General features: G+C 36.6%; 1 protein-coding gene across 12 annotated transcripts in view; it reads left to right on the forward strand.

Annotated features, from left to right (window-relative positions):
* Nucleotides 1–27,334, forward strand: part of SYTL5 (synaptotagmin like 5) — a 242,611-nt gene that overhangs the window by 151,641 nt on the left and 63,636 nt on the right. For all 12 annotated transcript variants that reach the window (XM_063660109.1, XM_063660115.1, XM_063660108.1 and 9 more), the window contains one exon: nucleotides 15,260–15,469. In XM_063660109.1, the coding sequence (XP_063516179.1) occupies nucleotides 15,260–15,469 (210 nt within the window). The remainder of the gene's footprint in view (nucleotides 1–15,259; nucleotides 15,470–27,334) is intronic.

Raw genomic sequence — 27,334 nt, forward strand, 5'->3', positions numbered from 1 at the left:
GAGTGGTAGGAGATAGCGAGACACAGGTTTTCACTATTAGAGGGTAAGAGTATTTTTAACGTTCTCTATGGAGAATAAGTCACCCAAATTTATTGACGGCTTTACTGCAGTGAAGAAAAAGCAGAAATCTTGTAAATAAAATTGAGCTATCAACAATTATTGCAAATGGATACAAATACTGACAGTTTGGAAGCACAAAATGGAAATCATTGTTGATTATTTTGATTTTGTACCTTAGATTGCTTTTCATTTACTTCAAAAGAACTCAGACTAACATGTATGTGGCTCATAATATCTACTCCAAAAAAATCTCATTAACAAATTTTTACTCTACTTGATCTCTCACACCTAAAAACAAATACTGTTAAATATCTACTTTGTGGTATTGACCTGTATTTAAAAATCCTCAACTTATTAGTGAATATTCATTTCAGCCGTATATTGTGAGCTTTATTCTCACTAAGGGTACATCATTTCCATTTGACCACCATGCATGAAAACATATCTGCACATGTTTACTTTGGCACCTAATCTTGGGCTTGCCTCAGTGGTAAATTCTATTGGTTGCCTTACAACATACATTTCTCCTTTCTTCCTTTCTATCCAAATCTAAGTTTTATTCAGCTCTAGCAGTGAATTTTTAAAAAAAATTTTTTCTCAAAAATTTTTTTTTTTTTATTTTTTAAAAAATGTTTTAGGCCAGGCGTGGTGGCTCACGCCTGTAATCCCAGCACTTTGGGAGACCGAGGCGGGCAGATCACGAGGTCAGGAGATCGAGACCATCCTGGCTAACACGGTAAAACCCCATCCCTACTAAAAATACAAAAAATTACCTGGGGGTGGTGGCATGCGCCTGTAGTCCCAGCTACTGGGAGGCTGAGGCAGGAGAATCGCTTGAACCTGGGAGGTGGAGGTTGCAGTGTCGCACCACTGCACTCCAACCTGGGCGACAGAGCGAGACTCTGTCTCAAAAAAAAAAAAGTTTTAAATATTTGTGGGTACATAGTAGGTGTATATATTTATGGGGTACATGAGATGTTTTGATACAGGCATGCCGTGTGAAACAAGCACATCATGGAGAATGGGGTATCCATCTCCTCAAGTGTTTATCCCTTGAGTTACAAATAATCCAAATAAATTCTTTGCTTTAAAATATATTATTAAGTTATTATTGACTATAGTCACCATACTGTGCTATCAAATAGTAGGTCTTATTCATACTTTCTATTTTTTTAACCCATTAACCATCCCCCCACCTCCCCCGAGCCCCACGCTACCCTTTCCAGCCTCTGGTAACCATCCTTCTACTATTTATGTCCAGGAGTTCAATTGATTTGATTTTTAAATCCCACAAATAAGCGAGAACATGCGAAGTTTGTCTTTCTGTACCAGGCTTATTTCACTTAACATAGTGATCTCCATTCCATCCATGTTGTTGCAAATGACTGGATTACACTCTTTTTTATGGCTGAATAGTACACCATTGTGTATATGTACCACGTTTTCTTTATCCATTCATCTGTTGATGGCTGCTTCCAAATCTTGGCTATTGTGAACAGTGCTGCAGCAAGCAAAGGAGTGCAGATATCTCTTCAATATACTGGCTTCCTTTTTTTGGGTATATACCTAGGAGTGGGATTGCTGGATCATATGGTAGATCAATTTGTAGTTTCTTGAGGAACTGCCAAACTGTTCTCTATAGTGGTTGTACTAATTTAGATTTTCACCAACAGTGTATGACAGTTCCTTTTCCTCTGCATCCTCGCCAGCAAATGTATTTTGGTTTCTTGTGTAAAGCTGGCTCAGCTGAAATGTGCCACTAAATAAGCCAGAACTTAGTATCTCCAAGAGACCACAGACCCCAGCCTAGTAACTGCCATTCACCTTATGGTTTTCTCTTAATGTGACTGGTTTTGTCATTTCAGTGCTAGGAGAAGAGAAGGAAGGAGAAACAGGAGGGGAGCGTGTATTCAAATTGCTTGTTTGGAATCCTGTAGATAGGTTAAATATTTGGTTCAAATGGATTTGAAGTGATTTCAAGAATTATACATTCAGCCTGGAAGTCAAGGAGTCTAAGCGCCAAGCAATAATACCCTTTTAATACACTACAAATGTTTGATCATTTGTTTGTTTTTCCAAATCTTATTACTCTACCACTAAGAACAAAATTAGTTTGACCTTCTCAAAAGCCTAAAGACTCATTGTCCCCATAAAACACCAGGAGAACTGTTGGACTGGACTTCCAGTTTGGTAAACACTTTGGTTTAATCCTAATAGAATTGCCACAAAGCTTCTTAATGGATTAACAGAAACTCCCAGCATGAACATATTGGCTCCCTAATGGAACTCAAATGCTTAATGAGTCACAGAGAAATGAACAAAAATATCCAGATCTGCCTTAAACCGTGGACGTTTTCCTAGCAAAGACCTTACCAATTTCAGTATATAATTACATTTAGGGAAACTAACTTAAATTTTGATTCTATAGCATTTTTCTCCAAGGAAGTGTTACTTGTAAGGCTCACCATAGGCACAGGGCCACAAATACCTGATATTCAGAGACATGTTAAACATTGGATTGTCCAAATAAATAAACTTGCCAGACCATTTTTAATATTTTTTTACATTTTATTTTATTGATACATAGTAGATGTACATATTTTCAGGGTATATGTTATAATTTCATACATTTATATAATTTGTAAAGATCAAATCAGTGTAATTGTGATATCCATCACCTTAAGTATTTATCTTTTCCTTATGCTAGAAACATTCGAATTATTCTCTTCTAGCTATTTCAGACCATTTTCTTGGGGGTTTGAAATAATAGATCACCATAGTCATAAGTAAGATTGTTACCTGAGACTATATCTATTATCTGTATCTACATATGTCTCTATATAGAGATCTATATTATTTCAAATTATTAATGTGTTTATATTATATTCATATAAGATATATATTATTTCAAATACCTAGACTATATATAGAAATATATAGAGAGATAGGTTTTCTCTCTACATATATATCTATAAGTGGAGAGAGTCTATATAAAGAGAGACTCAGTATAGGCTGGGGATTGGTCTCAGGGCCCGGGTGTATACCAAAAGCCACACATACTCAAGGCTAAAGTTGGCCTTGTGGAACTTGTGTATAGGGAGAGTTGGCCCACCATAAATGTGGGTTTCATATTCCACAAATACTGTGTTTTCAATCTTCGTTTGGTTGCAAATGCAGAACTCAAGGTTACGGAGATCCAACTTTGTTTATTTTTAAAAATCCACGTATAGATGAACCTGGGCAGTTCAAACCCATGTTGTTCAAGGATCCTCTGTATATTTTCTACTCTTCCCCATATTCCCATTCTACTACCCTTTCCCTTCCTTGTGTATTGTCTCTAGCCAGAATTGGTATAGAGGTCATGCCTCTAGGCAGCAGGGGTTAATTGGCACTCACATCCCAAGAAACTACCATTCCCTTTCAATGCAAATTGCAGAAACAGAACAATAAAGCCCATGTAATCCAGAACATGGCTGAATGTTGGGGCTGGAAGGGGAGTAAAGAAGACCCATCCCCTCAAAAGTAAGTCAGCTCATAAGAGAATATATAATATCAACTATATCCTTGGAGAAATTGGTATTTTATTCCTAAGAAAATGATATAAGTGAAAACTTCACTAATAAAAATGTCACCACTAATATTTTAGATTGCAGGCAAGTGACCATTTTATATCAACAGTAATCTTATAAGAATGTTCCTGTGTTAATAGAAGTTATGGTTTAACCAATTTAAATTTATAATAAGATTAGGCTAACATGCATTTCATAATTTTTATAATTGTTCTTTTATTGCAGAGTAATTAAGCATAATGAAAATATTTAATGCAAAGAAATTAATAAAATTCTTTGTTTTTTTTTTTTTTTTTTTGAGACGGAGTCTCGCTCTGTCACCCAGGCTGGAGTGCAGTGGCGCGATCTCAGCTCACTGCAAGCTCTGCCTCCTGGGTTCACGCCGTTCTCCTGCCTCAGCCTCCCGAGCAGCCGGGACTACAGGCGCCCACCACCGCGCCTGGCTAATTTTTTGTATTTTCAGTAGAGACGGGGTTTCACTGTGGTCTCGATCTCCTGACCTCGTGATTCACCCGCCTCGGCCTCCCAAAGTGCTGGGATTACAGGCGTGGGCACCGCGCCCGGCCAAATTAATAAAATTCTTACACAGCAAACAATTTTTTAAAGTTTTTAATCTCAGTATTGTACTAGGATCTATAAAGGGCATCAATGTCTGCAACTTTTAAAATATCATAAACCTCAATCCGCTTAAACATTTAATATCTTCTGATACATATTTTCATTATAGAATCAATGGGCTTATTATAGAAAATTACATAACCATATAATATGAACATTAAAGTCTCACATAGCATTCCACTTTCCAGAGGTGAATAGTCTCCATTAGTGTTGAATTTCCTTCCTGTCACTTTTATGTGTATATATATACATATATATATGCAATTTTCATATAGTTGGAAATTGCATGAAATTTACATATACATACTGTATAAAATATCATAAACCTCAATCCGCTTAAACATTTAATATCGTGTGATACATATTTTCATTATAGAATCAATGGGCTTATTACAGAAAATTACATAACCATATAATATGAACATTAAAGTCTCACATAGAATTCCACTTCCCAGAGGTAAATAGTCTCCATTTGTGTTGAATTTCCTTCCTGTCACTTTTATGTGTATATATATATATTTTTTCATATAGTTGGAAATTGCATGAAATTTACGTATACATACTATATATGTAAATTTTATTCTTTATTTTTGCTTTGCATTATTTCATGAACATTTTCCATGTCATTAAAAATTATTTGTAAACATTTTTATTGGCTGGATAAGATTTCATAACATAAGATTTTTCCATATAACATGAATGTGCAAGGTGTTTCTTATTTACTCTTATTTCCATGAACATTCTCATTCTTAAATCCTCTTATATTGTGATTCATATTTTGAATAATATTTCCTTAATTTTAAAAACCGGCAATCTGAGAAAATTGATTCAATTAAGACCATGCATCTTGTGAATCAGATTGTTTATTGTTTATCACAAATCTCACCTTCCTTTTGTAGAATCTGAAAGTTTGTAATTAATTGCCAGTGATGGTTTTCAGTGAAGCATATAAGGAAAGAACAACACATAAAGGAAACATTTATATTCATATTCAACAAATTTCAAAGAAATGGTGACATTTCTTGTATCACGTACTGATACTGACAACTAGGAAAACTGCTCGAAATGTGTTTTGCAATAACCTTTATCTATGAAAATGTGAATCCCCATAAGTATCACCTAAAAAGGTAAAATGGGAAAAAGTAAGTACTGATAACTGCGTTTGCTGAACATATAACCCCTTCCCCACCACATTTAAAATAATTTAGTTTGCACAAATTCAATTTAGAGTCATTCTAGAAATAAACTTCAGTGATACAGCTATAAAAACTAAAATGGAAACCCTCTAGTATGTGTCCATATTCAGCAGCAGAATTGGTTTTAAAGAATTTTTCATGAGCAACATATTCTCTCTAAAGTATCAGTTTTTTTGTATGAATGCCCAATTTTCTTCCATCAAGTCAATTCTATCATTGCATTGTGATACCAAATATTTTAAGAAGCCCAGCATTTTATCTTGGTTGTTTTTTAAAGAAATGCAGCTTTCCTACTTCTTGCTGTACTGATTCTATCTCCATCTCCGTTTTTTTCTGAGTAATTTATCATATTGATAACAAGACTTTCTGATGTTTTTAATACTCAAGCAAGGTATTCTTTGGGTTTCAGATTAGCAAAACACATTCTTGTTTCTTAATGAGCCAGGAAATTGAGGCAATAGTTATTTTAAGATAGTTTCATGTGGGAGACTTGGTTTGCTAATTACATATGAGATAAATTTCTGCTATGATAAGACTATAGTGAATAAACAGCAAGATATCAAATTGCAGTGATTCCTAAGTCTTTTAGAGTTGTAACGAGCTGTTTTTGTCATATAATTTATAAGATCCCTGTCTTAGGTTGGATTCCCCCAGAGGTAGACCTTGAGCTCATGATTTGTGTGCAAGTGATTTATTAAAGAGAAACCATAAACTACTAGTAGGGAAAGCAACACAGGGAAGGAGAAGAATCTAAGCAAGGGTGAGATGTCAGGAAAAGTTTGGCAGAGGTCACCATCAGCATGAGTTTACAGGGACAGATAATGTTTGCTGTTTTGTCTCCATTGTCTTTTTTAAAAAGAATTCAGAATGAACACTTGAGTCATTGTCCCTTTGCATATATGAGCACATTTAATGTTTCTGGAAAATCTGTAATAAGTCATTGATTCTCTTAGGTTATAAGGGATTGGTTAAGTTCTTCCTTGTATTTCTGTGGTTTTAATTATTTTCCCTAAAACTGTTACTTTTCAGCATTATTGCTCCTTTTTTTTCAGTATTTTTTGGATTTGGGTTTTTTGTTTTGTTTTGTTTGGGTTTTTTGTCAATTGCCTGTCAGTTGATATGGTTTTGTGAGATTTTCCGGTATAGTCCTATGAGCCAAGCTTTTTAATACCAGGATGTGTCTTCTGCAGATATGAAGACTTCACAATGCCCTTTTTCCTTGAGACAATTTGTAAATATGAAATTGGCACAAGTCACAAGACTTCTTTATCTAAACAAGTGTTCTTTTACTCCTCCTTGTTACTTTCTCTTAAGCAGCTTTTTATCCAGGCAAAACTTTTTCCCAGTTCTCAGAGAGTCGTGATTCTTTTTAATAGCCTTTGATTTGGAAACTAATAAAAATTTATACAAAATGTATTAAGATAGAGTCATGCTTGTTGAAGAATGACTCTCTTGGGGAATATTTGTCATGAGAGACTTTGTGATAAGATCCAATTTGGGCAGATGCCATATGTTGAAAGAAGCTGGGCAGGTAGAAGAAACCCTCTATGTTTAGAGGCTTAACTTTGAGTGTGCTCAGCATGGCTTTGCACAGCTAGGAAAGAAACAGCAGTCATTAATAAATACGGGGTCCTTTCTGAGCAAAAATATTTTAATATATTGAGAGCCAGTGAGAGGATACTGGTGTGTGGGAAGAGTGCAGATTTTGGAATATAAAATCCAGGGTCTGAATCCTGACCTCCTTATTTAATAGCCCTGTGACCCACAAGTTACCTCTCAGAGATTCCACTTTCTTATCTATAAAATGGGAATCATAATGTATTTTTCATGGGTTGTTGTCAAAGCAATGGTATGACGTGTATTAGTTCGTTTTCATGCTGCCGATAAAGACATACCTGAGACTGGGCAATTTACAAAAGAAAGAGGTTTAATGGACTCACAGTTCCACATGGCTGGGGAGGCCTCACAATCAAGGCAGAAGGTGAGAGGCACGTCTCACATGATGGCAGACAGGAGAAGAGAACTTGTGCAGGGAAAATCCCCTTTATAAAAGCATCAGATCTCATGAGATTTATTCACTATCATGAGAATAGCATGGGAAAGACCCACCCAAATGATTCAATTATTTCCCACCAGGTCCCTCCCACAACATGTGGGAATTATGGGAACTACAATTCAAGATGAAATTTGGGTGGGGACACAGCCAAACCATATCATTCTGCCTCTTGCCCCTCCCAAATCTCATGTCCTCACATTTCAAAACCAATCATGCCTTCCCAACAGTCTCCCAAAGTCTTAACTCATTTCAGCATTAACTCAAAAGTCCGCAGTCCAAAGTCTCATCTGAGACAAGGCAAGTCCCTCCCATCTATGAGCCTGTAAAATCAAAAGCAAGTTAGTTACTTCCTAGATACAATGGGGTACAGGCATTAGGTAAATACAGCCATTCCAAATGGGAGAGATTGGCCAAAATGAAGGGGCTACAGGCCCCATGCAAGTCTGAAATCCAGGGGGGCAGTCAAATCTTAAAGCTCCAAAATGATCTCCTTTCACTCCATGTCTCACATCCAGGTCACGCTGATGCAAGAGGTGGGTTCCCATGGTCTTGGGCAGCTCCACCCTTGTAGTTTTGCAGGGTAGAGCCTCCCTCCTGGCTGCTTTCACGGGCTGGTGTTGAGTGTCTGTGGCTTTCCTAGGCACACAGTGTAAGCTGTCAGTAGATCTACCGTTCTGGGGTCTGGAGGACAGTGGCCCTCTTCTCACATCTTCACTAGGTGGTGCCCCAGTAGGGACTCTGTGTGGGGCTCTGACCCCACATTTCCCTTCCACACTGCCCTAGTTGAGGTTCTCCATGAGGGCCCTGCCCCTCCAGCAAACTTTTGCCTAGGCATCCAGGCATTTCAGTACATCCTCTGAAATCTATGCAAAGGTTCCCAAACCCCAATTCTTGACTTCTGTGCACTTGCAGGTTCAATACCACATGGAAGCTGCAAAGGCTTGGAGCTTGCACCCTCTGAAGCCATGGTCTGAGCTCTACATTGCCCCCTTTCAGCCACAGCTGGAGCAGCTGAGATGCAGGGTGCCAAATCCCTAGGCTGCACACAGCATGGAGACCCTGGGCCCTGCCCATGAAACCATTTTTTCTTCCAGGCCTGTGATGAGAGGGGTTGCCGCAAAGGTCTCTGACATGCCTTGGAGACATTTCCTCCATTGCCTTGGTGATTACATTTGGCTCCTCATTACTTATGCAAATTTATGCAGCCAGCATGAATTTCTCCTCAGACAATGGGTTTTTCTTTTCCGTCGCATCGTCAGGCTTTTATGCTTTGTTTCCCTTTTAAAACTGAATGCTTTTAACAGCACCCAAGTCACCACTTGAATGCTTTGCTGCTTAGAAATTTCTTCCCCCCAGATACTGTAAATCATCTCTCTCAAGTTCAAAATTCTACACATCTCTAGGGCAGGGGAAAAATGCCACCAGTCTCTTTGCTAAAACATAACAAGAGGCCAGGCACGGTGGCTCACGCCTGTAATCCCAGCACTTTGGGAGGCCGAGGTGGGCAGATCACAAGGTCAGGAGATCGAGACCATCCTGGCTAACACGGTGAAGCCCCATCTCTACTAAAAATACAACAAATTAGCTGGGCGTGGTGGTGGGCACCTGTAGTCCCAGCTACTTGGGAGGCTGAGGCAGGAGAATGGCGTGAACCCGGGAGGTGGAGCTTGCAGTGAGCCGAGATAGCGCCACTGCACCCCAGCCTGGGTGACAGAGCACAATTCCATCTCAAAAAAAAAAAAAAAACATAACAAGAGTCACCTTTGCTCCAGTTCCCAACAAGTTCCTCATCTCCATCTGAGGCCACCTCAGCTTGGATTTCATTGTTCATATCATTATCATTTTGGTCAAAGCCATTCAACAGGTCTCTAGGGAGTTCCAAACTTTCCCACATTTTCCTGTCTTCTGAGCCCTCCAAACTGTTCCGACCTCTGCCTGTTCCCCAGTTTCAAAGTTGCTTCCACATTTTTGGGTATCTTTTCAGCAGTGTCCCATTCTACTAGTACCACTTTACTTTATTAGTCTGTTTTCATGCTGCTGATAAAGACATACCCAAGACTGGGCAATTTACAAAAAAAAAAAAAGAGGTTTAATGGACTCACAGTTCCTCTTGGCTGGGGAGGCCTCACAATCATGGCAGAAGGTGAAAGGCACATGTCACATGGTGGCAGAGAACAGAAGAGAAATTGTGCAGGGAAATTCCCCTTTATAAAACCATCAGATCTCATAAGATCTCACTATCACAAGAATGGCACAGGAAAGACCCACCAAATGATTATCTCCCACCAGGTCTCTCCCACAACACCTGGGAATTACAGGAGCTACAATTCAAGATGAGATTTGGGTGGGGACACAACCAAACCACATCAACATGTAAAGTGCCTGTTATTGTGTGGCTAAGTGTTGTGAAATTTAGGTTTTAATGATAGGCACTGCATGTGGAAGCTACAGTAAAAATGAAAGCATATTTTTTTTATATTCAGAGTACAGAAAGAAGGTCTGGTCAGCCTCGAATTTTCCTCAGGCAAATATGAAATACCACAGTATTGATGGCATTGTCTCTGAATCTTACAAAAGATGGGAGTGCAAGGAGCTGTGCAGGCATCAGAATCAGGCTGCTGTGACATTATTCTGCCCACATATATTATTTTAGTGATTTTTGTGTCATTGTTGACAATAGACTTTGTCAGTCACTGTGGCCTTGCTCTCTTAATGGAATATGAAACACTAGTTCTAGAGAAGTACTTAGCTTGCAGGCACTACATCAGAGGCTGAAGCAAAACCTGACAGCAACATCTCTGCAAGTGGAAGAAAGAATAAAAACTAGTATTTCCTGAGTTCTTATTGTATTTTTTGGGAAATAGGTTTGGCTGCGGGTGACAGAGACACATTATAATCATGACTTAAGATGGGAACATATTCCTGTCTAATGTAAAAGTCTGGGTTGATTGGTGGCTTTTGTGGTATTGTTATGGGGGCTGCATTAAAGCGGGGGTCTGGACTCCCTATCTTTTGTTGCTCCACCATGTTGAGAGTTTAGCTCTTGATCCAGGATGGTTCATTCCTATGTTCTCATCCCAGCTTCTGGAAAAAGAGAAGGGGTCAAGGGAAAGGGATCCTCCCTCTTCCATTAAAGGCATGACCTAGAGGTATATCGTTTCTGATTACACTCCATTGGCCAGCATTTAGTATCATGACAAAACCTAACTGCAAGAAATACTGAGAAATCTAGTTTTTATTCTGAGTGGCCATGAGTATAGCTAGGTGTTCCACTAATAAAGAAGAAAGGGAGAACAGATATTGGGAAACACATACCAGAATTGTCTATTCCATAATTATTATGTGTCAAGCTGTGCTAAACACTTACAAACATTGTCTTACTTAATGCTCATAACAACACTGTAAGGCTGTTTTTACAGAAGTATTTTGAGACACAAAGAGGTTAAGTCTCCTTAAGTCTTGAGACAGAGAGAAGTTAAATAATTGTCTTAAAGTCTCAGAGGAAATAAGTGGCATAGCCAGAACTTGAACCCAGGCACTCTGACTTTAGAACCCTGTGCTCTGGGCCACTGTGTAATCCTTGCTTGCTCATTATCTCCCTTAGGCCTTGATGTGCTCTACTAGATGAGATTGTTTAAGAGCATGAAGGAATTAAAGACACTTTATAAACTGTTTATTCATGGCTTCCTCTTCAAGGCAGCTAATTGCTTCCATTCTAAAATTCCTATCTTATTTGGTGTAAAATGGTGTTCAGTACAATTTGGTCCAGACAAGATAACACAAGAAAAATAATACCACACAAATGTGACAAGAATTTTAAAGAAAGCAATTCCTGATTTGAAAGAAATGTGTCTATGTGATGATAAAGCAAAAAGTCTTTTTAATACATGGAACATTTTTGATAATGGGATGGAAAAAAACATTCAATATATCACTAGAATACAGAAATGAAAAGATTCTATCGTTCAACAACCATCAAGATAGTTAATCTTTTCAGTCTTTACAATTTCAACTACATATAGGCCACCAATTTATATGTTAATATAAGTGTATCTATACAGCAACAAGGAAAATTAAAGAATGTGAAGCTACTGTAGATTTGGTGGTCAGAGAAAACCTTCCCTGGGCAAGCAGCAGTAAAACTAAAATTAAAAAAAAAATAAGTGGGAGCCAGTCAGATTAAGAATTAAGTTGTGTGTTTATCAGTCAAGATAGGTTAAGTGATGCTGCAGTAACAGCTCCAAACTCTTAGTGGCTTAAAACAACAAAGATTTCTCACTTATGCCACATGTTCATAACAGGATGTCTGGGGACTCTACTTCATGGCATCCTCAGACCAGGACCCAGACTTGCAGAGCAGATACTATTTGGAACATTGTCATTCTCTATGCAAAGAAAAGGGTGTGTGGTGAACCCTGCCCTTGATTTTAAAGCTTTTACCTGGGATTACTTACCACATTTCATTGGCCAGTGTGAGTCACATGATGACATCTAATGCCAAGAGGGCAGAAAGGCACAATCCCAACTTGCTCTCAGAAGTAAGGAGAATGGGAAGTATTTAGTGAACAGATAAATGACTACTGTGTTGGGTGATGGAGTGTGGAGGGAAGGCATTCCCAGCTGAAGAAATAGCGTGTTCAAAGGCCCTGAAGTGGGAAAGAACTTGGCATATTTATGAAACTTTAAGTAGAATTATGTTGCTGAATCCTGTCTCCTATCTGTAGATAGGAGATGACCAGCGGGAAGAGGGAGCAGATTAGGCAGATCTTTACAGGCTATGGGAAAGAGGTATAAATTTCATTAAAAATATAAAGGAAAACTACTGGTTGGTTTTAAGCAGAGGAACCACATGATGTAAGAAATATTTTAAAAGAGTATTGACTAATGATATTGATTATTCCATGGAGAGTAGATTGGAAGGGAATTGAAAGTAGGGACACCTAATAGGCACCTTTTCAAAATTCTAAGCGAGATTGCGTGGTGGTCCCAGTTTAATGCAGTCTTATTTGAGACAAATATTCTATCTATTTTAGACATTTTTTAAATTATTAATTATTATCCATTTCAATCTCCTTCCCATATGCCTCAAATTCGTACAGCACTTCAAGCCACTGCAGTGAGCCACAGGGAAGGAATAAAGGTTTTCTTTTCCTCTTCTTTTACTTCTTTTTCTCTTTTCTCTTCTCCTACTAAGGATCTGTGCCTGCTTATGTTGAAGGAAAGGAAAGAGAAAAGCTATGCATCATTGCTTGAAATATTTGATGATGGGACAAAGAGGTCTCCTTTCTGTTGTCATTACCATTTCTCCATATGAAACTGATAACAGAAGGCTGTTGATATCTTCTCACTCTGTTTAATCCACATGAATGTTCAAAGAGCTGATCTTCTGCCTCCAGGATGTTTGTAGGGTAGGAGATGCACAATCCCAAGCAGGGTTCCTTATGTTCTGGCTCCAAGGGGAAGTGAGGCTGAGAGGAGAACTGATGGATAATGAGAAAGTGATGTACTCATTAGAACTGAATAATGGTTTCAACAGTGTTTAAATTCATGATTTTGGATATAACATAATTTCTAGAGTTAACAAGTTCCAGGGTTTCTTCATGAGAGTGAATGGTGCACATGGACAGGAAGGTCAGAGAAGATGACCAGGTCAAAGAACTGAAAGCCCAGGGAGTTGGATGTGTTATGCCCAGGAATGTTGTACTCTGTAAGAAATGAGGCCAAGTCGAGGGTATATCCATTTCCTGTGGCTGCTGTAACAAATTACCACAAACTTGGTGGGGACTTAAAAGTGCTTAGTATGGCTGCCTGTTGCAACACATGAGTCATCGTGTGTCATTTGTCTCCTTAACTAACATAAAGGGTAATGGTAATTCTTAGTAGATGTTTTGTTTAGACTCATTTTTTTTCTCAATACCAGAATGCCTAGCACAGTGTAGGCGTACTATAAGTGCTTGTTGGATGAATGAGTGAGACATGAAGTCAAAGATTTTAAAAACTTTGCTCTACAGTTTGAAATTTCTCTTTTTATGAATCTATCATCAGGCTGAGAAATAAATGACCTGGTTTCTGATTCCATCTGTACTGCTTATTATTTTTAACATGAGTCTTATAATACCTCACAAGCTGGTTTGAAAGATCAAAAGAAATAATAAATAGCTTTAAATATTCAACTGCTTTATAACCTAGCATGGAATTGGATCCTGACCAGTATATACAATAAACTAAGGCCTTTGTTCCTGCCTTTGGGAAGATGCTAGTCTAGATGGGCACGACAAAATTTAACACCACAAATGTAAAAGGATATGGTATAAAATGTGTGGGATGATTCTCAATTTTTTTTTTTTTCCTAGAACATAGACATTCTGCGTTGAAGAAGGGATTGGCTCAGTAGCAGCAAGCAATGACATGTCTGTGAAGCATTTAAGTGAGAAGGAACCTGTCTTCTGGAGCAGTGTTTTCCAAATTTGGCAATATATTGGAATAAACAGTGAAGCTTTTAAAAATCCCATTACCTAGGCCACATTCAAAGCTAATTATGTTAGAATCTGTGGAAGTGAGATTTGCGAATCAGTATTTTTAAAATCTTTTTAAAGTGATTCCAATATGTAGCCAAATTTGAGACTGAATCTCCAAAGCTGTGCTTCTCAAACTCTAATCACCTGAAAATTTTGTTACAATGTAGATTCTGATCTAATAGGGTCTAAGGCAGTGCCTGAGATTCTGCAATCCTAAAACATTCCCAGGTGATGTTGATGCTGCTGGAACAAGGTCCACACTTGGAATAGCAATTTTCTAAAGGATAAATAAATTACATGTCAGGTAGTAAAAGAAGGGACATGGAACTAACGTTTATTTAGAACCTATGTGCCAAGCAGCATGCTGGGAACTTTACATTTATCATCTCATTTAATCTTTAAAACAATCATGAAGGAATATTATTACTCTCATTTTAGAAATGAAGAGACTGGGGTTGAGTGGGTAAATCATTGCCTGAGGCTGGACAGCTTATTCATGATTTAACCTGGATTTAAACATAGGCATGTTTAACAGCAAAGCCCATAGGCTAATAGAAATTGTTGGAAACTTTCAAATGCTAAGCAGAAGATTTTCGATGTGAAATGGTAGGCAGTCTACAGCCATACCACTCTGAATGCACCTGATCTCATCTGAAATGGTAGGCAATGTCTTTGTTACTTTTCTTAAGTGCATGAAGATTGTGCCTACAATGATGCTGAGTTTGATTTCACACTCCTGCCTCAAGTAGTATATATAGGCAGGTAAGGAACCAGGTACTGTGTACGCCTGTAACCTGAGGCCATGCTCTCTAGTGTTGTGGTATCAAAGATATCCTAGAGAAGTTACAGTAGAATGAGAATAAATACTAATAGCAAAATAATAGTGCTAGTAGAGAATGTCAAAATTCAAAAGTAAAACACAAACATTTTATTTTTCAGTTATTGATATCAAAGGATTGTTGCTTCTGGAGGGAGAAATTGTATTTCCTGAAAATATTTGGCTCTAACTCCTCGATTCAAATGTTCTTCCAAATGAAAATATCTCTTGATTAAAGAGGTCGGAATTGAAAGTAGTGACACCAAATAGGCACCTTTTCAAAATTCTAAGTGAGATTGCATGGTGGTCCCCAGTTTAAAGCAGCCTTATTTGAGGCAAATATTCTATCTGTTTTAGACATTGTAGATATCTCTGCTCCTGTTTGTTTGTTTTTTTTAAGTGATTTTTTCCCCCTCTCGTTTCAGGAAGCTGAAAAATGAACTCTTAGAAGCAAAACGTAGAAGTGGGAAAACTCAACAAGAGGCCAGCAGAGTTTGTGTTCACTGTCACAGAAACCTGGGCCTAATCTTTGACCGGGGAGACCCTTGTCAGGCTTGCTCACTGAGGGTATGCAGGGAGTGTCGAGTTGCAGGCCCCGATGGCAGCTGGAAGTGCACTGTCTGTGACAAAATCGCGTGAGTTTCTTGATTTTTCATGGAAAGTGGAGATTGATGACTGAAGGGATTGGAGTGGGGAAAGCAAGAGAGAAAAAGAGTATTTTAAGTTTAAGGATAGAGAGTGCAGGTGAAATTACAGCCCAATCACAGGCTTAGCAATGCCTTGGCAGGGCTCTGGGGTGTGTGTGTGTGTGTGTGTGTGTGTGTGTGTGTGTGTATGTGAGAGAGAGAGAGAGACAGATACAGAAAGAATATTTTTTAAAAAACTGCAAAGCATTGTAAAATTGGAAGCCTCACTGAACCATATCTCTTTCTTTTTAATCATTATTAATATTATTATTTTAGGGACAGGGTCTCACTCTCACCCTGGCTGGAGTGCAGTGGCTGTTATCATGGCTCACTGAAACCTCGACCTCCTGGGCTCAAGTGATCCACTCATCTCAGCCTCCAGAATAGCTGAGACTACAGGCATGCACCACTACACGCAGCTAATTGAAGAGGCAGGGTCTTGCTGTGTTGTCCAGGCTGGTCTTGCACTCCTGGACTCAAGGGATCCTCCAGCCTTGGCCTCCCAAAGTGCTAGGATTACAGGCATGAGCCACTGCACCCGGCCACTCTTTCTGTATTTAAAAACTGCCCCTGAGCATCCTTGTCTCAGGGCCCCTCTTGGCTTCACATGGCTCCTCAGAGGGCATAGATAATTTCCCTGGACATTCTTAGACATTTGAGGTGACTGGCAATATGATTCTCACATGTTCAGCCTGCTCTGCACATCAGCTGACAAGCAAAGCTGGAGTAGTTCCCGAATTTCCTCCAAACCTACCTTTCCTTGAGAAAGAATGAAGGAAGAGAACCTTCCCATTTGCCTCTCTGTTTAGCCTGTGGGAGTGCAGTGAGCACAAATTTCACTTTGCCAACTTGGGTGAAAGCCAAGAGTCATTGTTTTCTCAGTTCAATTAAACCAGTCTTAGTCTGATTCAGTCTCTACTGCTCCCCTCCTTTTGAGAAATTTCCCCTGAATCCACTGGTATGTTTTCTCCCTCCCAGTGTCTGTCTCCTCTGCTCTGGGGGATGCCTCATAATCTCATCTCAAGGCAGCTGAGTGTTCATCTACCTTTCCTGTGAATGAAGTAGGGGATGCTGGCATCACTCCAATTCATTGGTTTTTGTTTTGCTTTTTGCCTAATTAACTCATCCTGTTATAGTAGTTTAGGGGCTGTCTTGGGAGGAAAAGTAAATAGTGAGATAGTAGAAGTGATCTTTCATTTTCATCTTCTCTAAATGAGGACTACTGTTCTGTTGAAGATGCCTGTATTCAGCGCTTACATTTTTAGCCAATGTTATGTTCCCTGTACTGTTTCACAAAAGTGATCCTGAATAGAGCAATTCAAACTATGTTTTAATACTGGATTGAGGTAAGTAGGGTTATTTTTTCTTTTCTTTAGTTTTTAATTTTTGTGAATACATAGCAGGTATATATATTTATGGTGTACATGAGATATTTTGATACAGGCTTGCAATATGTAATAATTACATCAGGGTAAATGGAGTATCTATTACCTCAAGAATTTATCCTTTGTGTTACAAACAATCCAACTATACTCTTTTAGTTATTTTTAAATGTAAAATTAAATTGTTATTGACTATAGTCACCCAGTTATGCTATCAAGTACTAGATCTTATTCATTCTGTCTAACTGTTTTTATACCTGTTAGCCATCTCCACTTCCCTCAACCACCACTACCCTTCCCAGCCTCTGGTAACCATCCTTCCACTCTCTATGTCCATGATTTAAATTGTTTTAATTTTTAGCTCCCACAAATAAGTGAGAACATGTAAAGTTTGTCTTTCTGTGCCTAGCTTATTTCACTTAATATAATGGCCTCTATTTTCATCCACGTTGTTGCAAATGACTGGATCTCATTCCTTTTTATAGCCGAATAGTACTCCATTGTGTATATGTACCACATTTTCTTCATCCATTTATCTGTTGATGGGCACTTAGGTTGCTTCCAAATCTTGGCTATTGTGAATAGTGCTGCAGTAAACATGGGAGTACAGATATCTCTTCAATATACTGATTTCTTTTCTTTTGGGTATACACCTAGGAGTGGGATTGTTAGATCGTATGGTAGCTCTATTTTTAGTAGTTTAAGGAACCTCCAAACTGTTCTCCTAGTTGTACTAATTTACATTTTCACCAACAGTGTGTGAGAGTTCCTTTTCCTCTACATTCTCACCAGCATTTGTTATTGCCTGTCTTTTGGATAAAAGCCATTCTAACTGGAGTGAGATAATAGCTCATTGTAGTTTTGTCATGCATTTGTCTGATGATCAATGTTGTTGAACACCTTTTCATATGCATGTTTGCCATTTGTATGTCTTCTTTTGAGAAATGTCTGTTCAGATCATTTGCCCATTTTAATCAGATTATTAGATTTCTTCCTAATCAGATTATTAGATTTTTTTGTAGAGTTGTTCAAGCTCCTTATATATTCTGATTATTAATCCCTTGTCAGATGGGTACTTTGCAAATATTTTCTCCCATTCTGCAAGTTGTCTCTTCACTTTGTTGACTGTATCCTTTGCTGTGCAGAAGCTTTTTAACTTGATATGATCCTATTTGTTCATGTTTGCTTTGGTTGCCTGTGCCTGTGGGGTATTTCTCAAAAAGTGTTTGCCCAGACCAATGTCCTAGAGATTTTTCTGCAAAGTTTTCTTATAGTAGTTTCATAGTTTGAGATCTTAGATTTAAGTATTTAATCCACCCTGATTTGATTTTTGTATATGGTGAGAGATATGGGTCTAGTTTCATTCTCTGCATGTGGATATCCAGTTTTCCCAGCACCATTTGTTGAAGAGACTGTCCTTTCCCCAATGTATGATTCTGGCACCTTTGTGGAAAATGAGCTCACTGTAGATGTATGTATATGTTTCTTCATTTTTTATTCGGTTCCATTGGTCTTTGAATCTGTTTTTATACCAGTGCCATGCTGATTTGCATATGTTATATGGCATAAAAACATAGAAATTACAGTTCTGTGGTATAATTTGAAATCAGGTAATGTGATTCCTCTAGTTTTCCTTTTGCTCAGGACAGCTTTGGCTATTCTGGGTCTTTTGTGGTTCCATGTAAATTTTAAGATTGTTTTTTGCAGTTCTGTGAAAAAATGTAATTGGTATCTTAACAGAGAATGCATTGAATCTGTAGATTGCTTTAGATAAATAGTTTTAAAGAAACGAATCTTTTAAGTTCTTTTATTACTTACTTTGGATACGTTATTTTGATTTACTTAAGCAATTATTCTCAATTCTTTATCTCACATAAATAAATTTTTCTTAGTCCTTTCTGTCATCAGCAAACTTCCTTCTCCAGATCTGGGAGGATGAACACTGATGAAATAAACAATATACGGATTTCAACATAATCTTTTACTGATTTGAAGGAGCTCTTTATATATTCTACATACAAGCTATGTTGGTTACCTATATTGCGGATATCCTCTCTCACCTCCTGACTTGGCTTTCCACTGTCTTAATGGTATCATTTTATGAACAGAAATCTCTACTTTTTAGTAGTTCCATTTGTTAATTTTTTTCCTGGATTACTAGAGGGATTTTTTTCTGAATCCTGTGAAAGAAAACTTTCCCTAACACCAGAATCATGAAAATATTCTCCTATATGATGTTTTATAATTGTTATTGTCTTACTTTTTATCTTTAAACTTATAATCCACCTGAAACTTATTTTTTGTGCATACTGTGAATTAAAAACTGATTTTTATATTTTAATATGGGAATTATGCAGTGGCTGATTTGAGTATCCTAGATTATTCAATGATGTTTGTTAATTGCATTGTCCAAGTCTTCCATATACTTACTGATTTTTAATCTGCATATCCAATCAGATATCGAGAAAGGTATGCTAAACTCTCTCAATAATAATTGTGGATTTTCTATTTATCCTTTTAGTTCTGATTATATTTGCTTTATATATTTAGATTTACTACATAGTTACCCTTTCCACTGCTCTTTATTCTTTGCTGTATCTCTATGCTTCCATTAGAATGATTTTTCTTCTTCCTAAAGGGTACCCTTTAGTATTTCCTTTAGTGTGGCTTTGCTGGTGGTGAATACTCTCAATTTTTTTCTTAGCATGGCTTTATTTCACTCTTAATTTTCAAATATGTTTGCACTGCTTATTGAATCCTAGGTTAGATGTTATTAACTTTCAGTAATTTGAAGATTCTATTGGCTTCTGATTTCCAGTGTTTCTATTAGGAAATCAGCTATCAGTATATTATTGTTCCTTTGAAGGTAATATTTTTAAAATGTTGTTAATATTTTCCCCTTTTTGTCGTGTTTTCAACAGTTACTATAACAAACCTATGTCTGATTTTCTTTGTATTTATCTATTTTGATGTTCCTAGAACATCTTGAACCTGTACATTAATATCTTTTGTCATATTTGAAAATTTCTCAGGGAATATCTCTTTAGATATTTCTTTTCCCCCATTATCTGTCTCCTCTATGCCAGGTAGTCAAGATACGCATCTTAGTAATATTCAGCATCTTTTAGATATCTTTATGCTCCCTTCTGTATTTGTTATCCATTTACATCTCTAAACTCAGTTTGTATATTTTGTCTGACCTATATTTCAGTTCATGAATCCTGCCTTTGTGTCTAATTTGCTATTAAACACATCCATTTAATTCTTAACTTCAGTTACTGTGTTTTTCAGTTTTAGAATTTTCATTTTGCCTCTGTTATGTTTTCTAACTGCCTGCTGACCTACTCATTTTTTTTCTTGTAATTTCTTGAAGTAATTATTTGGAGTTACGTTAAAATGTATAAATTATAGATCTGTTATCTGAGTCCCCTATGGGACTATTTCTATTGTTTATTGTTTCTTGTGGTTTTGGTCATGTCTTTGTTCCCATAAACCTAGTGGTTTTTTATTGATGGTCAAAATATATGAAAAAATGGTAGGACTTAATGAGACTCTGTATAATATGCCTGTATTGAGAATGTACATTTTTCTTCTGGAAGGGAATTAGGATAAGGCTCTTGCATATTTAAGATTACCTTAATCAAGTCAAGGATTGAACTAATTTCAAAATTGGGACCTTGGTCCCTATGAGGGCTGATCTGCTTCTGGATCACATAAATTCACAGGGAATACTCCTTCAGAGACTCATAACATGCCTATTAGATAAGAGAGGCAATTGGTTTTATATTTTATGGATAGTGTAAACAAGAACACTAAGAATTAGATGTGTGTTAGTAGAGTTGGGATGAGTTTGAAAGTTTTGGGATTTTTTGTTTGTTTGCTTGTTTTTTCACACAGCTCTTTTCCCACCAGATTCTGCCAAGATGAGATTTTCCATTTTAGAGCAATGAAGAAGAAAATGGAATTTTAACTAATGACTGATTTGCTAGTCCTCAACTATGGAGTCTGAGGATTTATGGGGGAATTTCTCAATAACTATTTCTCTAAATTTATAAAATACTATTTGATCCTTAGTATTTATTTTTGTCATTTATATTCCACGTTTGTTCACCCTCTTCTTTACACCCGAGGCCCTCACTCACTTAGACAACGGTAACCAGGGACTGTGACTCAAAAACTCTTCAATCAATTATAAGTCATCTCAAGCTTCTGTACAGGGAGAAGAATTTTATCTTTAATTTCTAAATATCACTATCTAAATATATCTATCTAAATATTATTACAACGTAATTACTGAAGTATACTTTTCAATACAAGATCCAAGGAGATTGTGTATTCACACATTTTGCCATCAACTAATCTGCTAGTTAGTATGGATGATAACTAGAGGCCTAAGTCACTCATACCTCTCTCCTACATTTTATCAGATTAACTTTAGGTTATTTTAATGAGAAATTAACTTTTAATATAAGTCAGTGGAATGTGGAGATTGTTTTAGAAGCTAGCCTACCCAAATTAATACAACCCTTTCCTGTGGTTTTTCCCTTAATACTTACATGCTCTATATTTTACTTATTTATCTTATTATTTTTCTTTCTCCACTAGAATGTAAGGGCAGGAGTTTTTATCTGTACTGTTCACTGATGTAGTTCTAGTGCCTAAAATAATGCCTATAGTAGGTACTCAATGAATATTTGTTAAATGAATAGATAGATGAATGGATAAACAAACAAATGAACAGTTGAATGGATGAATAAATGGTTGGCCTCTACTTAAAGTGTATCAGGCTTAAGCAAGTGGAACAAATGTAGAACAATTGTGGTTTTCTTCTGTCAGGAGCATGGGATTAAAAAGAAATGAGCCATGCCAAATACATTTGCCCTCTGAACAAAGTAAATTCCTAACTGTCACATAAAGATGTAACATAAGTTGTTGTCAGAGGGTATAAGAATAAATAATAACAAGTCAAAACTTCTGTGTCTTCCTTGGGACATGTTAATGCATTGATACAGAACTTCTGAATCAATTGCACTAATTTTATTGGTGAAACAATAATTTAATAGACCCAAATATCCTCCTATATAATTAATCCATTCATTAACCCATCCATCTATCTTTCCCACACATTTATTGATAACCTGTTAAGTATACTAGGGACTAAGGATACAAAGTTGAATAAAAAATGGACTACCTTCAATGGTTACACAGTATAAGGAGGAAGATGAGTTTATTATTTCATTCATAAACTTCTGTCTTGATGCGTTAAAATGTCCAACAATGATAGATTGGATTAAGAAAATGTGGCACATATACACCATGGAATACTATGCAGCCATAAAAAATGATGAGTTCACGTCCTTTGTAGGGACATGGATGAAATTGGAAATCATCATTCTCAGTAAACTATCACAAGAACAAAAAACCAAACACCGCATATTCTCACTCATAGGTGGGAACTGAACAATGAGAACACATGGACACAGGAAGGGGAACATCACACTCTGGGGACTGTTGTGGGGTGGGGGGAGGGGGGAGGGATAGCATTGGGAGATATACCTAATGCTAGATGACGAGTTGGTGGGTGCAGCGCACCAGCATGGCACATGTATACATATGTAACTTACCTGCACATTGCGCACATGTACCATAAAACCTAAAGTATAATAATAATAATAATAATAATAATAAAAGAAAAAAAAAAAGAAAATATTACCAACAGAAAAAAAAAAATGTCTTAAGGAAGAAACAGCTCTTTCAATGTGTGATTCTAACCCTTCTATGACAACAACTTGTCTTTTAGTTATATCCTTCTGTGACAGCTAGAAATTTACATGATGAGTATTTAATTCGATATATCAAAATTACTTCTCATTTTTAAAGCTGAAAATCAGAGTACATCACTTCTCTAACATTCCAACTGTTAGTCTGTGTGATATTAGAGACTTAAACTATCTCTCGGTATTGAAAGTATCTTGTTTGCTATTCATGGAGTGGTTTTCAAAAAGGAAGCATAAATGATATTTTATTGGCAGCAAACACTCTGTTTGTTGTGAGAGAATATTGCAGCCCCACTGGGCTGTCTCTATGTTTAATAGACCATAAAATTGAAATTCCCACCCTGACCTCTAAGAGATGAGATGAGTCAGAAGGTGACTCACTCTCTAATCAGTTGGAAGTAAATGACCTTTATTGTCATTTACTTTGGATTGGGTAAAAGTAAAGAGCTTTTGTTGCTTTAGCACTGAAACGATTACAGCAAGGACTGACAGAGGAAGGTTACCTGTTATAATGGGCTGAGCAGGCCCTGACATTTTCTCCAATCCCTTCTGATTCTAACAAGTTGGCTACTGTAAGCCTAGTTTTTAAACTCTATAAAAACATGATAAAAGGGACCTTGACACAGCCAGTTAATTCATTTTTCTATCTTAATAATACCTACAAAATTCTACATTGTTATGTTAGCTGAGGCAGTTGCAGTCCAACACAAAGACAGTCATAATGATCATTTTTTCTAATTAGTACCCAATTGAATTCAGAAAGGCCCCAAAGATAAAAGCAACATGAGTTGGAACAAAACATGAAATATTTTTTCTTTTTTCTTTTTTTTTTTTTTTTTTGAGACGAAGTCTTGCTCTGTCCCCCAAGCTGGAGTGCGGTGGCGCAGTCTTGACTCACTACAGCCTCTGCCTCCCAGGTTCAAGTGATTCTCCTGCCTCAGCTTCCCAAGTGGATGGGACTACAGGCATGTGCCACCACACCCGGCTAATTTTGTTGTATTTTTAGTAGAGATGGGGTTTCACTGAGTTGGCCAGGCTGGTCTCAAATTCCTGACCTCAGGTGATCCACCCTCCTCAGTCTTCCAAAGTGCTGGTATTATAGGTGTGAGCCACTGTGTCCCGCCAAAACATGAAATACTTCTAATATGGCATTGATGGGCTGATCTTATATTCATGCTATGTTGCAACATATTACCATGCTATGTGTCCTTGTAAGAATCTTTGTCTTTTTAAATTAAGAAGACTCTGATATTTTTATTTTTGATTAATTGGTAATGATTACTGCAATGGATAAAATATAACTGAAATAGATGAAAAATATTGAGTGTTTATCAGTAAAATACATTTCGAAAAAGATAATACTGATGGATGGAACATACACAGAGTGCAGAAGACAATGTATACACCTTTGTTATAAGAAAGAGAAATACAGCCCCTGACATCTGGAAACTGGGCTCACACTGACAAACCTAGTCCTTTGATGTTAAGAGCTGGTCTTGCACTTACAGGTAGGCCATACTGTTATCCTGTTGGACATCAAGCAGTCTCAGCGTACCAGAATCCCACAAGATCATTCTACAACAATAATAAAGTAAACAAAACAAGAACACTTTATAATCTTATCTAAGCATAGATGAAAACAAGGTGACTGTTGAAACCGCAAATTACCAAACGTCCCCATTTCTTGACTAATGTGAATAACCTCCTACTTTCTTACCAATCAGAGCTTTAGCCTAGCATTAGTCTGCCATCCTTCTAAATAAAATTTATCGAGATACCAATGATAGAATTGTCCCCACTCTCTGACATCGCTTAATCCAGAGAAAATCCCTGCTCCATCGAACTCTCCCAAAAATTACTAACATAAACCCAAATCCTATAGTAAATCATTTCAAGTGCCCTCTTACTGAGACTCTCCATGATTCCTCATGGTATGTGGGTTTTTTTTTTTTTTTTCATTGTTATGGGCAAAAATCTCAACATGTTTGTCCATAGGTGGGACAAACATCTGGTCATCTTTGGCCTGATGAGTGAGTATTGGTAATTGCCACGTAGGTCATTTCAAAATCACCTCTAATTTAGCAAATTTTCATAGTGCAGCTACAAGGGAAAGATTCATATTGGAGTAGTCCCACATTTACCCAAAGATTTTTTGAATGGCAAGAAGTTATTTTTAGTCCCTTGACATGCTATTTTGCATCACCTACCAATTATATACAAGTGCCTCCACGCTTGTATAGAATGAGGTGTTCACTGTGAGTATGGTACCTTAACAGCTATATAAACTAGAAAGATTTTTAAATCTAAAAATATAGTACATATCCAAGATACTCTATAATACATATGGTTTAAACAATAATAAAAATAGCCCCTGCGTATTCGTTACCCAGTCTAAGAATTAGAACATCTTGTTTTGTATTTTTCATTCCCTTGCTTTACTTTATGGTTTTACTGCATTTGGATGTGTCTCTAAGTAATATGTTTTCTAGTTTTGTATTTTTGAATATTATGGAAATGGAAATCATACTACCTGTATTCTTTTGTGTTGTTTTTATCTCAACAACATGTTTGTAAAATTCATCCATGTTCGTGTGAATAATATTACGTTCATCTACACTGTTGTTACATTCCCTTAGTGCATCTATTTTCTGGTCAATAGACATTTAGATTGTTTCAGTTTATAATTTTACCAAAAAATGCTGCCATGACATTCTTATACATATGGCCTGACAAACATGTATGAGTGTGCACACTCAACGGTGGGATTTTTAAATCTGTGAATCATGACCTATTGGTAGGTAGTAACTAGCATTAAAAACAAGTGGTGGGATTTTTAAATCTGTGGATCATGACCCATTGGTGGGTAGTAACTAACATTAAAAAAAAGTGGAGTAGAAAATGTCAGTATAGATATACATATATATATATGTGTGTGTGTGTATGTGTATACTTATACGTGTGTGTATTTATTTTCTGAATTGTGACATAAAATGTATTTCTTATTGTGATCTCTGCTAAAAATGCTTGAGAAGACTACTGCAGGTTGTGCATCTAGGAATGAAATTGCACACCAAATGGTATGAGCATTTTCAGCTTGACAAGATAATGTTAAATTCTTTTTTATAGTGGTTATACCAATTAAAACCCCACTAGCATTGTATAAGTGTTTCCTTTACTTCATGATCTTACCAATACTTGCCTTCATGAACATTTTTTATTTTTTCCAAACCTATAGATACAAAGGAATATCTCCCTATAGTTTCAATTTGCATTTTACTGCTTAAGTATGAGGTTGAGCAGCTTTTCATATATTTATTAGCTTTTTGTGGTTCTTTTTCTGTGATATGAGTATTTATGTGTATTGCACAATTTTATTTTAGGTGCTGGTCTTTTCTTTATTAATTTGGAGGTATTCTTTATGCTTCCCTTCATCTCTAAATATGTTTTTGCTTTGAAGGCTATTTTTTCTGTTATTAATACAATTACATCAAATTTCTTTTGGTTAATAGCTGCATACATGTTTTTCCAACATTTACTTTAAACCTTTCTGTGTCTGTATGTTTAAGGTGAGTCTCTTTTATGTGGCATATATGTTATTCTAAAATATAGTATATGTTATATGTATTTTAATACTTGTTATACTTATATGCTATATACATTATATATGTGCTGTATATACATATACCTGATATATATACGATATAATTTTTAATATTTAATCTCATAATATTGTTTCTTAAATTATAGAGCTTAGTCTGTACTCACTGATTACTGCAATATTTACATTTATTTCTATTATCATTGTGATTCCTGAAATATTTGCATTTATTTATTTTATCTGTAGATTCATTAAAGTGTATTTTTCTCATCCCATGTTATCCTTTCTACTGGTATTCGTATTATATGCTTTTTTCATTTTCAGTGGTTACCCTGGAAATTATAACATTTATACTTAACTTTGCAAATCAATAGCTAAAAGAAGCTTGGTATTCTTGAACTCTAAATATTATTTTCCTGGCTGATACATGATTTTTGTCCTTTGTTTTAGACATTTCTTATTGTATAATCCAACACTTTTATGTCATCTCATTTTTCTTTATAAATCAATGTTTGTTTAGATTTTTATATATTTTATCAATTTCATTGTTCACCATTTCTTTTTATACTGCAGACCTATTTTACCTCCTCCTGAAGTATAGTCTTTAAAAGTTCCTTTAGTGAGAATCTATTTGGTGATAAATTATCTGTTTTCATTTTGTTGAAAATTTCTTTATTTCTTCCTCATTTGTGAACAGTGATTTCTGTGGATATGCAATTCTAGATTGATAGTATTTTCTCCCAGCACTTTGAAGATGTATCATTGGTTTCTGGATTTCATCGTTGCTATTAAAAATCAACTGTTGTGCTAATTGTGGTTCTTTTGTAGGTTTCCTTTTGCCTTCCTAGCTACTTTTAAGATGTTCCCTTTGTCTGTAGTGCTCTATAGTTTCACCATAATGTGTCTAGGGATTTCTTTTCACTTTTCCTGCTTGGAAAGGAAGAAAGGAATAAATGTACACCAGCATCTTCGTATGGACAAGGTCCTTGTTTGTCTTCTTCACCTCTGTATTCTTAGCCTTAGCCCAGGGCCTGACACATAGTAGAAATGCAATAAA

The sequence above is a fragment of the Pongo pygmaeus genome, chromosome X (genome assembly GCF_028885625.2).
Source record: "Pongo pygmaeus isolate AG05252 chromosome X, NHGRI_mPonPyg2-v2.0_pri, whole genome shotgun sequence".
NCBI classification, from domain to species: Eukaryota; Metazoa; Chordata; class Mammalia; order Primates; family Hominidae; genus Pongo; species Pongo pygmaeus.